At 40.0% G+C, this 11370-nt stretch overlaps 1 protein-coding gene and 1 non-coding gene across 5 annotated transcripts in view; both read left to right on the forward strand.

Moving 5' to 3' along the window:
* The first annotated feature begins 961 nt into the window (after positions 1-961).
* CEP55 (centrosomal protein 55) overlaps positions 962-11370 on the forward strand; it is a 26152-nt gene continuing 15743 nt past the window's right edge. The window contains exons 1-4 of one of the 4 annotated variants that reach the window (XM_007107122.2): positions 962-1036; positions 2832-3026; positions 4998-5273; positions 7471-7539. In XM_007107122.2, the coding sequence (XP_007107184.1) occupies positions 2844-3026; positions 4998-5273; positions 7471-7539 (528 nt within the window). In that variant the 5' untranslated portion in view covers positions 962-1036; positions 2832-2843. Of the gene's footprint in view, positions 1037-1123; positions 1858-2831; positions 3027-4997; positions 5274-7470; positions 7540-11370 lie in introns of those variants that run through there. The other 3 variants (XM_055081209.1, XM_007107120.4, XM_007107123.4) reach the window with 3 other exon arrangements.
* On the forward strand, positions 11087-11193 carry LOC112064254 (U6 spliceosomal RNA). Its single transcript, XR_002891439.1, has one exon. It is a non-coding gene; the product is annotated as a U6 spliceosomal RNA (small nuclear RNA).

The following is an 11370-nucleotide window of genomic DNA, read 5'->3' on the forward strand; positions in this document are numbered from 1 at the left end:
CGTCCGGAGCCTGTGCCCCGCGACGGGAGAGGCCACAGCAGAGGGAGGCCCGCATACCACCAAAAAAAATAAAAAGAGAACACACAGCTAGTAAGAGGCAGTCAGGAGCTAAAGTCATTCCTAATCCAGAGTTTAATCCCTGTGTGACGCTGCTTCCCTAGGATGCTTTGCTACTATATCCTTTTTATTGTGTTAAGCCTCTGGTGAGACTATGCTGTGCCTGAGAAGGGCAGGCCCTGCCAAACGCTTTCTGTGCCTCTCGGTTTTAGCAAGAGAAAGTCCTCAAAGCGGGTAACCAGGACCCGTATTTAACCAATAGACACCGAGTCGGAGGGCAGCAATCTGGAGCAAACGCCTGCCTAGCTTGCTTCCTCTAGGGCTCATAATCTCAGCGTTCAATCTGGGAGTGCCTATCAATCCTCCCACAGGCTACACTCGCCATTGCTCCACCCTGATTTTTGGGAGGAGGAAGGCTCACCCCAAGAGGAAAACAGGGAGGCTGTGCCCCCTTGTGGAATCCAATTCTCCCATTTTATAAAGGGCGAAACTGGTACTCAAAAGGGCGAATCATGCTCAAGGACGCGGATCTGGTTAGTCCCCGCTCACAGTCACTGGGGTTATCTCGCTCAGCATAGTAATTTGCTTCAGTCCCAAAGCAGATAAACACAAATCAGTTCCTTACAAAGAAACACAGAGCTTGAGGTCTGAAAACTCAGAAAAGCGTTGAGAAAGTCCCAGAACTCTGTAACGGGTCCCGCTAATGCCTTCCGGTCATCGGCACCGCCTCTCGGCCTCAGCCCCACCCTTCGACCCCGGCTCTGCGGGTCTCCAGCCCGCACTCCTTCGGCCCTCAGGTTCCAGGCCCCGCCCCTCGGAGGCCGAAGCCAATCGGAGAGCCGCGATCTCGTCGCGCGTGCCCCAGCCCCGCCGGCAGTGACGTGCCCCACCCCACAGCCGCGGGATTCAAACTCCCGGAAGCGGCTCCTGCGCGGGAGGGTGAAACTGGGCCGAAGCGAGGCGCCGCGCTTCCCCTCAGGTGCCAGCTGGCTGCTGGGGAGTGGGGGGGGGGGGGGGGCGACCGCGGAGTGTGGCGGGGGCGGCCAGGGCCCGCAGCCCCGGGGCCGGGAGAGACCGCGAGGAAGGCGTGGTCAGTGGGGGATCGCGTTAGCTGGGGCTCAATCTCTGCCCTCCCGGGTGCCCGTCGCGTTTCCCTGGCTCTCACTTGGCTCCTGGCCCTGGCTGGGTGCCTCACGGCCGTCGCCGATTCGATCCCTCCTTTCAGCCCTGCGGCGGGTATTATCCTCCTCTTTCAGACAAGCGCAGGGAGTTCGAGTGACTTGGCCAAGGTCTTTCGTTAGTACAGCCTTTTGCGGATTAGCAGGCACTTTCATGTCTGTTCTACAAACATCTTCAAAGTGGGGGTGAGAAAAAAGGTGCCCGTTTTTGCAGTTTTTCTTTGCCTGTCTCCCCACGTGAGATCTTCTGTGAGGGTTTTCGTAAGATTTGCCTCCACTTGCAGGCGACGGACGTGGCCTGTAATAGAGGCGTCGTGCCCTTTGCTGGTTATCTTAGTCTTTCACCTTAGAATGGGCAAAACTCCAGGGCTAACCTTGTGATAGATGGTTAACTATCAGTTTACCCACTTCTGGTATTTTCAGGCTCTCTGAGTCCACACAGGATGACCCTTAAGGTCCCTTCCGTAGAAAAACCTTCTCCACCGAGGTGTCCTAAGTAGGTCTCCTCTACTGTTACTGGTATCATTTATCATGGTACTTTTCATTTCCTGAATAACATTTATTTTACAACTTGAGAATCTGTATTTGTTTCCTTGTTACTGCCTGCCGCGTCTGCTAGATGGTAAGTTCCGTTATGTAAGTGACATGTCTCTCTTTCATTTCTTTCTTTCTTTTTTCTTTTTTCTGCCAGTGTATACCCAGCACCTAATATGCTGTCTGGTAAATTAAATTCTCCAATATTTTTTGAATGCATGAATAGTATCATATTCCTCTGGATTCCCTAGTCACATTACCATTATTTTATCTTGGGATCCATAGGTGGAAAAATGCTTTGTAACCTCCCTAATTAAAACTACTTTTATTATATACACAGTAATTTTTGCTATGTATTTTGCTCCTAGAGTTTATATTATACCCTTGCTTCTTAAATGTCATCTAATACTATTAGCAAATATGCTAAACTTCTCCTTACTCCTTATTCTTAATTCCTGTTATTCCTGAATTCTGTGAATATTGTCTCTTTTTCCTATAAATGCCTCATATTGGATTCTTCTCACTTCTGCCCACTGTGCTCTCTCAGCTGACTATTATTATTAAGATAGATCTGAACTAGGCCTAGCTTATAAAACAGAGGATGCACCATTACGTCAGGTAATGACGTTTCAATATCCAGATATTCACAATTACATTATTTATCATTAGCTTTTTATTCTTGGGTAAAATTTGTCTTTGATTGTGGTCTACTTCTTTCAGGCTTCATTTAATGGTTTAATCATTGGTTATCCCTCCATTTTTTTAAATGAAACTTTTCTATTGAAGTATGACACACATACAGAATCCTGCACAAACACAAGAGTATAAGTTGACATATTGAATACTCCCCATGTATCTACCACCCAGACTTTAAAAATATATAGTGTTACTAGCACGCTAGAAGCCTTCCCCAGCCCCTGTTCCATACCCTACTGGTTTGGCTATATCACTTCTATTTAGATAGAAAGGTTCTTCTGTTTAGCAAATTAGTTATTAGACCTTTTCAAACCTGAGATGTGACCTTGTAAACTCAGACTTATAACTGTATTTTTATTTTTACAGACATTTTCAGAAATGTCTTCCAGAAGTCCCAAAGATTTAATTAAAAGTAAATGGGGACCAAAGCCTAGTAACTCCAAATCAGAAGCTGCATTAGAAAAATTTAGGGGAGAAATTGCAGTCTTAAAAACATCGGTGGATGAAATTGCAAGTGGAAAAGGAAAGCTGACTGATAAAGACAGACACAGACTTTTGGAGGTAAGACCCTTTAAACTGTAGTAAGCTTTGCTGTAGGAAATGAGAAAGTATAATGATATAATGTAGTTTTTATGTTCACTAAATGTAAAAAACAAATCTAATGTCAACTTTGGGATTTAGCTTTTAATGTGAATGTTTAAAAACCCATTTAATCATGTATATTGGCTGCTTTACAAGTAATCTTTGTTTTCAGTTTTTTTTAAGGTAAAATCATTACAGATATTAGCATTTTGTGTTCTGTTAAACTATATTTCCCTAATTTACAATTTGGTATGATATAGTCTGTAAAGCAGTTAGGAATCTGCTAGAGCTGGAAGGATTTAAAATTTAATCGTTAATTTGTAATTTATTTTGCAAAAGTACTTTTATTGTTCATAGAAAATAAATGATCTGTAGTAAATAATATCATTGGATTTCTTTAAATTTTACTTTATAGGCACATCATAAAACCAAATGATTTATTATTTTTAACACATTTTATTATTATTTTTAAAATACATAATATGTGTTAACATATTTTAACACATTTTTTTAAACACATATCACCAATTCTTAGACATAAAGATTATTTTGTAATCTGGTGAAGGAATCTAATAGCTTTCCTGAGATATCTCTTTCCAGTTCATTCCACTTCTGATGAGCACTGGCTATCAAAACCCCTTTATAATCAATTGAAATTAAACTTCCTGTAGCTTCTACCCGTTTGTTCTAGTTATGTCAATTAAAGCTACACAGAACAAGTCTTTTTTTTTTTTTATCCAATTGACAACTTTTCAGATATCCAAGGAAATCTTGCTTCCTCTTACTTTTCTGTAGACCAACTCCATATTCTTCAGCTTTACTGGCTTTTTCTCCTCCTGGTCACTTTCCTGAACACTCTGTGGTGTGTTCATGTCCCTCTTGAATTATGTACCTAGTATTGCATACAGTGGCAAACACAGGTTGAAGCAGTACTATTATTTCCCGTAATCTGGATGATATACTCTATGAAAGCTTAAAATTGAATTCGGTTTTTTGGTAACTGTATCATACTACTGTCTTGTCCTAAGCTTGTAGGCAACTGAAAATTCCCTCATCATTTTCATACAACTGTCCAACTCAATTTCCCCATCTTTATTTGAACAACTGCTTCTCTCCCCCACCCTCAAATGCAAGTTTTTAGTTTTATGTTGTGTTTCCTTTGTTAGCATGTAAAGCCATTCTGCTAACTTTCTCTATCATCTCTCTATTGATGAGTTCTCCCTTATGCCAGCAGGAGTTTAACAAACATGTCTTCTTTATCTTTCAAATCCTTGAAAATGTTGAACACTCCTTTGAAGATCACCTTCTAGATTTGACACCAAATCATTTATTAACAAAAAGCAAGTTTATGAATGCACTTTTATCTGCGTAGAACATTTTGTTATTTTTAGATTGTTGCTTCAAGTTCATCAGTGAGCATGTATCTCTTTGTGTGACTCACTTTTAGCCTTTAAGATGATTAGAACTGGCATGATGGGGGAATGACTAGCAGATACTCAGGTGAGAGCCAGCTTTTCTTCAGCTTTCTCTAACCACTGTTGACAGAGTTGATCTCTCCTTTCTGTGTCCATGTCCCATTCATTTTCTATATATCTTAACCACAGCACTTACCATATTGCATTAATGTATTGGTTTACCTCTCTGATTTCTCTGAGCGTAAGACCTTGGCTTCATCTTTTTTTTTTAACTTTTTATTTTATATTGGAGTATAGCTGATTAACAATGCTGTGATAGTTTCAGGTGCACAGCAAAGCGACTCAGCCATGCATATACATGTATCCATTCTCTCCCAGACTCCCCTCCCAGGCTTCATCTTCTTTTTTGTCCTGGTATCTGGTATAATGCTGACTTGATATATAATAAACACTTCATAAACGCTTGTTGTAATGTGCTGTTTATTTTCGTGTTTGACCTGGCCTTGTTCTAAGATTCTTCTTGGTTTATATATAGAAAATTCGAGTCCTTGAAGCTGAGAGAGAGAAGAGTGCTTATCGCCTCACAGAGAAGGACAAAGAAATACAGCGACTTAGAGACGAGCTGAAAGCCAAACACAGCACTACTGCATTGCTTGAACAGCTGGAAGAGAAAACAAAGGAAGGTGAAAGGAGGGAACAGCTGTTGAAATCCTTGTCTGAAGAGACAGATGTATTGAAAAAACAGTTGTCTGCTACAACTGCAAGACTTGCTGAACTTGAAGGCAAAGCTGATACACTTTGTTTATCACAGGTACTAATTTCTTTAAACCCAGATTTTTTTAATCTTTTCTGATACAGTTTGTAATTCTTATGGAGAATGAGTTTGTTAAAACATGCTTGGCAAATGGTGAAACAGTATAGTATACTAACAGGTTCCTTTTTTTTTTTATAGCCTGGTACTTCCCCATAAGCAAAAATAGGTAATATGGCTCCCTCCACTCCCCACACCATTGTTTTAATGCAAGGGAGTATTCATAATACAGAATCCGCTGTGTATCTACAACAGCCAGGAAGATTTTGTTGAGTTCTTTTTTCTATAGTTTGTATTGTGAAAACAGTAGGCTTCATTTTTTGGTTGTTTTTCTTATTTGAGATACCCAGTTAAAATATCAAGTATGCTTTTTTCCTAACTGTACATGCTTTTTCTCCCTCTCTTTTGTTTTAGCGTCACTAGTGTAGCAAAAAGAGCAAGGATTTGTGGGTAGGCAGATCTGAGTTCAGATCTTTGTTCTTCCACTTGCTAGCTGTGTGACTCTGAACAAATTCCTTAACCTCTCTAGCCTTGGAGACAATGCTAGAATTCACCAGACCCCTCTCCTAAATCTCAATTTCCACATCAGTAAAATCAGGATAAGAATACTGGAGATTAAATGTTACGATATATGTAAATAGCCTAGCAGAGTTCCTGGCATGTAGTAAGTGCTAAATAAATGGTTTCTTATTGATCAGAACTTTGATTCTTTTGGAAATTTGGACATTTGAATAATACTAATACTACAACTATTAATACCACCTACAGAAGAAAATCTACAGCTTTCAGATACAATATGTCAACGATGTTAAGGGTCTTTCTACTTTATCTCCCCTTTAGAGTACCTATAATTTATGTGTACTCTCATAGATGGGCAATTGAGTGTTTCTACAGATGAGTTCAAAGAGGTTAAGCTTTTCTAGAGAATTTCCATAGAACTGAAACTCATGAAACATTATAGTCAGATCCTACGTGGTTGACTAAACCTTTACTTAAAGCTCAAGAATTAGTTTCTTTACTTTTGAAGGTGGAAATGTAAATCTTGGTAGAAATGAGAATTTTAAAAATGTATTCTTATAATAATTGTGGAATACCCACTACTCATTTCTGTATTTGTCAGCATGTCTAATTGCCTAACAACCGATCTCCAAATCTCAGAGTCTTATATGACAAATGATTATTTTTCCCTCATGTCACAGCCTAGTGCAGGTTGGAGTGGAGGAGGCTTTGCTCCACATAGTCATTCAGAGATCCACGTTCCTTCCTTCTAGTGGCTCCCCCATCCCTCAGGGTGCAATCCTCCACCAGATCCTCTATACACAGCTGTGGGCTAGAGAGCATGTGGAGAATTGGGGGAGCGTGTGAGGTCTAGGCCTTGGAATGGCATATCTCACTTTTGCTCACGTTCCATTGGACAGAATTCAGTCTCATGACCTCACTAGCCACAGGGAAGTCTGGGAAATGTAGTCCACAATGTGCCCAGGGAGAAAGGAAAGGGATTTGATGAGCTATCTCTGTCATAGTTTCTACCTAAAGGACTAAATTGAGAGGGAGAAAGGGCTACATACTAGGGTTGCTAGAGCATCTTTGGAGAAAAAAATATTTTGAGCTTTTTGCCATCCTTCACATACATCCCTTTCCTTATAGCTGTTAAAAGACTGAAATACAGCTTTTTATGAGTTTTGTTGACTAGCCTGGGTACCTTACCACCTACTTCCCCTCTTTTTTTTCCTCTATGAGAAAATGAAGAAAAAAGAGGGGACAAATTATGTTTTGAGTTCTATATGAATGAATACTAATTAATACTATTGCTAATACAAATATAATTCTAGAAAACAACTTTTGTCTTTTATTTGCCAATTTAATATTTTCCAGATTTCATTTAAATAGCCCAGCTGTTTTGTTTCCTTCTGGTGAAAATCAGTGGGTTGTTCATATGCATTGAGGGCTATTCTGGTGATCCTGGGGTCCAGGTGACCTCAGAGGTCAAATTAGATATGAAATCTCAGGGTTTCCAATCTGCTTAGAAACCTTCCAGGATATCTTAATTCTGCTCTGCTACCCATCACCTGGCATATACCAGATCTGCATTTTGGGATGCCCCTGTGAAGTATACTGTATTATTATGAAACTAAATATAATGAGGAAACTTCTGTTGTTAAATTTATGATGTTAACTAATATTGATTTACTTGTAGACTGTGGCTACAAGTTGCTTCAATTCATCAATGAGTAATATTCATGAAATGGAAATACAGCTGAAAGATGTAAGTTCATTTTTCTTTTATTAAGTTATGGCTAAAGAGGACTACTTCATTTATTATTAAATTTCATGGAAATTGACAGCAGTGATGCTGTGGCTTGAAAAAAATCTTTTGAGGAGATGGAGAAATGAATGGGTTGAGATCATCTCTCTAGGTTACTACCTTTAAGTCTCTTTCCAGGCATTCAAGAGGGCCAGTTCCTCTAAGTATGGACTCTTTAGGATAGAAAGCCCTAGAAATCACCCATTTCTACCAAATACCTCAACAGTATCCCTTCTTCACCTAAATCTCATTTGCTCAACTATTTTATTATTATAATGTAATTTAACTTGTAGCTTTTTTTTTCTTTTTGTTTATCCATGCAAGGTGTACTCTTTAGTTTGAAATTATTCCCTTGGAACCAGGGTTTGCTTTCATAGTTTGAAAAGGAAACACATTCTTTGTGTATTCAATGTTTCTTTTTTCTAGAATTTGATATGAGTTTATTTTAGATATACAGTAAAGCTCTATTACTTCAAACTTATGTCTTAAATGGATTGGTGGGTTTCATTGGAAATTAAATAAATTGGGGACACAGAACTACTATTCACATTGTACTTTTTCAAGTTTTAAGATTAGATATGCAAAGTATGAAATTCTTGATTTAATTATTGGGTCAGTAGGTAGATATTGTGATTCCAGAAATATTACTGGCATGTCTACCCTCATATAGGTATGCTCTTAAGATTCCTGTTTTATCTTATCTAGCAGGTGTACCTTGAGGTCTATTTGATCTTCAAAAGAAGAATTTAAATCTGTTAAGTGTCTGTATAACTGGGTACCACGTACCCTTATCAAAGTAATTTACCTAGAGGTAACAAAAATACAGAAGAAACATAATTCTTAAAAAACTATCAAAATAAGTTTTTTGTATGTCATATACTATCCCCAGCATCTACAAAATTGGAAAGAATGACTAAATGGAATCTTGTGAAATTTCTTGAATTTCACTAGTGTCTCTTTTAGCAAAGTACCTGAAAATAGGTGCTGTTTTCTTAAACTCGGGTAATTTTTAGGCTTCTCAGTGCTAACTGCTTCAAAGAACAACTAAAGTTATTTTTATGTAATGACAATTGGTCTGGGGTAGAACCTGAGATTCTCCATTTCCAGTAAGCTTCAGGTGCTGCTGCTACTGTTAGTGGTCTGAAGACCACCCTTTAAGAACCATTAAATTACATTTGGGGAGCAAGAGGTGGTTTAGCTCTGGTCATCCCTTTGGAGTCTCAGCAGATCTTTTAGAGCGGGAGGAGAATTATAGTCGGAGGATTTAGGAGCAGGGAAAGAGATATCTCACTCCTCAGAGTCTGCACTGTCATAGTATTGGCTTTGGGGAGCTCAGCAATTCTAATCCTACACCCTCTGCAAAGCTCCCACAAAACTTCCTGTAGAAGTTTGCCCACCTATTTTAAGAATCAGTATTTGTTATGCTAAAATAATTTTAAGGCCGAGCTGTATCATTCCTCAGCTACCATTTAGGTCTGGCTGATATTTTGAAATAATTACGCGGAGTTAATGCTGTAAACATTCTCCAGTGTCAGTAACTTTGAAACCGAATAGCTAAAATCAGTTTTAATAGACATTTCTTGCTCTTGGTTTTAAAAATCTGATTTTTAGGGAATTCCCTGGTGGTCCAGTGGTTAGGACTGTCAGCTTCCACTGCAGGGGACACAGGTTCAATCCCTGGTTGGAGAGCTAAGATCCCAAAAGCTGTGCAGTGAGGCCAAAAAAAAAAAAAAGGAAAATCTGAAATTTTTTTTTTTTGGCGGTACGTGGGCCTCTCACTGTTGTGGCCTCTCCCGTTGCGGAGCACAGGCTCCAGACGCGCAGGCTCAGTGGCCATGGCTCACGGGCCTAGCCGCTCTGCGGCACGTGGGATCTTCCCAGACCGGGGCACGAACCCGTGTCCCCTGCATCGGCAGGCGGACTCTCAACCACTGCGCGACCAGGGAAACACAGAAAATCTGATTTTTAAACATAGAATTATGGAAGGTAAATAATAATTATTTTAAATTTTTTATTTGGAAAAAATTCAAATTTACAGAAAAGTTACAAGAATGGAAAATGGTACGTAGAATCCCACATACTCTTTACCAAAATTGAACTATTGTTGGGACTCCCCTGGTGGCGAAGTGGTTAAGAATCCGCCTGCTAATGCAGGGGACACGGGTTCAATCCCTGGTCCGGGAAGATCCCACATGCCGCGGAGCAGCTAAGCCCGTGCGCCACAGCTACTGAGCCTGCACTTTAGAGCCCGCGAGCCACAACTACTGAGCCCATGCGCCGCAACTACTGAAGCCCGCGTGCCTAGAGCCTGAGCTCAGCAACAAGAGAAGCCACTGTAATGAGAGGCCTGCGCACTGCAGCGAGGAGTAGCCCCCGCTCACCGCAACTGGAGAAAGCCCGTGCACAGCAACGTAGACCCAATACAGACAAAAATAAATACATAAAATAAATTTTTTAAAAAATTGAACTATTGTTAACATTTTACCTCATTTTATACTCTTTCTCTTTCAATCCCCACCCCCATCCACACACACACAGATATAATTTTTTTTTTTTTTTTTTTTTTTTTTTTGCTGCATTGGGTCCTCGTTGCTACACGTGGGCTTTTCTCTAGTTGCGGAGAGTGGGGGCTACTCTTTGTTGTGGTGCACGGTTTCTCACTGCGGTGGCTTCTCTTGCTGTGGAGCACGGGCTCTAGGCGTGTGGGCTTCAGTAGTTGTGGCACGCAGGCTCAGTAGTTGTGGCTCGAGGGCTCTAGAGCTCAGGCTCAGTAGTTGTGGCATACGGGCTTAGTTGCTCCACGGCATGTGGAATCTTCCCGGACCAGGGCTCGAACCTGTGTCCCCTGCACTGGCAGGCGGATTCTTAACCACTGCGTCACAAGGGAAGTCCAGTATTTTTTTCGGAACCATAAAATAGTTGCATATATCTACAGCCCTTTAAGCCTATATACTTCAATGTATTTTCCTAAGAATGAGGATACTCTTACATGACTACAGTACAGATAGCAACTTTAATAAATTTAACATAGACACAATATTTGTATGTAATCTACCATCCATATTACGGTTTTGTCAATTGATGCACATTTTTTCTTCCTCCAATATAGGCTAACATTTCAATCTACATTAGAGTTTTTGCCCAAAGAATATTTAATGGATCCCTGCCAAAGCAGGAGGAAGAGCTTTAGTAGCATTCCATACGGCTTCACTTTTGCCCACTCCTGTTCTGTATTTTTACTGATAACTTGGATGGAAATGGTAAATGCATGTCTAACAAATGTGTAGATGACACAAAGCTGGAAGAGATAACTAATGCGAGGAGGACTCTAAGGATACAAAACCCATGTCAGCCTTCACTGAAAGCTCTCAAATCCATTTATTATTGATTCTCTAAAGAAATGAAAGAGTGGATGCAAAGAGTCAGTGAGGTCAGGAGTAAAGAAGTGTTTACTACTTTATTGAAGTAACATCGCCATCACGTGGCCCTTTAGAATATTGTCTCTCTCGTGCACACTTTGGCAGCATGTATACTAAAATTGGAACGAAACAGAGAAGATTAGCACGGCCCCTGTGCAAGGATGACATGCAAATTCGTGAAGCAGTCCATATTTAAAAAGAAAAAGAATATTGTCTCTCTATATCTTAAACCAATATAGTTTTGTTTCTCCTACTTAAGTAATGTATAGACAGATTCATTTAAAAGAAGAAAATTTTCATGACCATCCAACGTTGACTTAAATTTTATTAAAATATTGCTTAAATACGGACGTGTTTTTTTTTTTTTTTTTTT

This window comes from Physeter macrocephalus, chromosome 20 (genome assembly GCF_002837175.3).
Source record: "Physeter macrocephalus isolate SW-GA chromosome 20, ASM283717v5, whole genome shotgun sequence".
In the NCBI taxonomy this organism is placed as follows: domain Eukaryota; kingdom Metazoa; phylum Chordata; class Mammalia; order Artiodactyla; family Physeteridae; genus Physeter; species Physeter macrocephalus.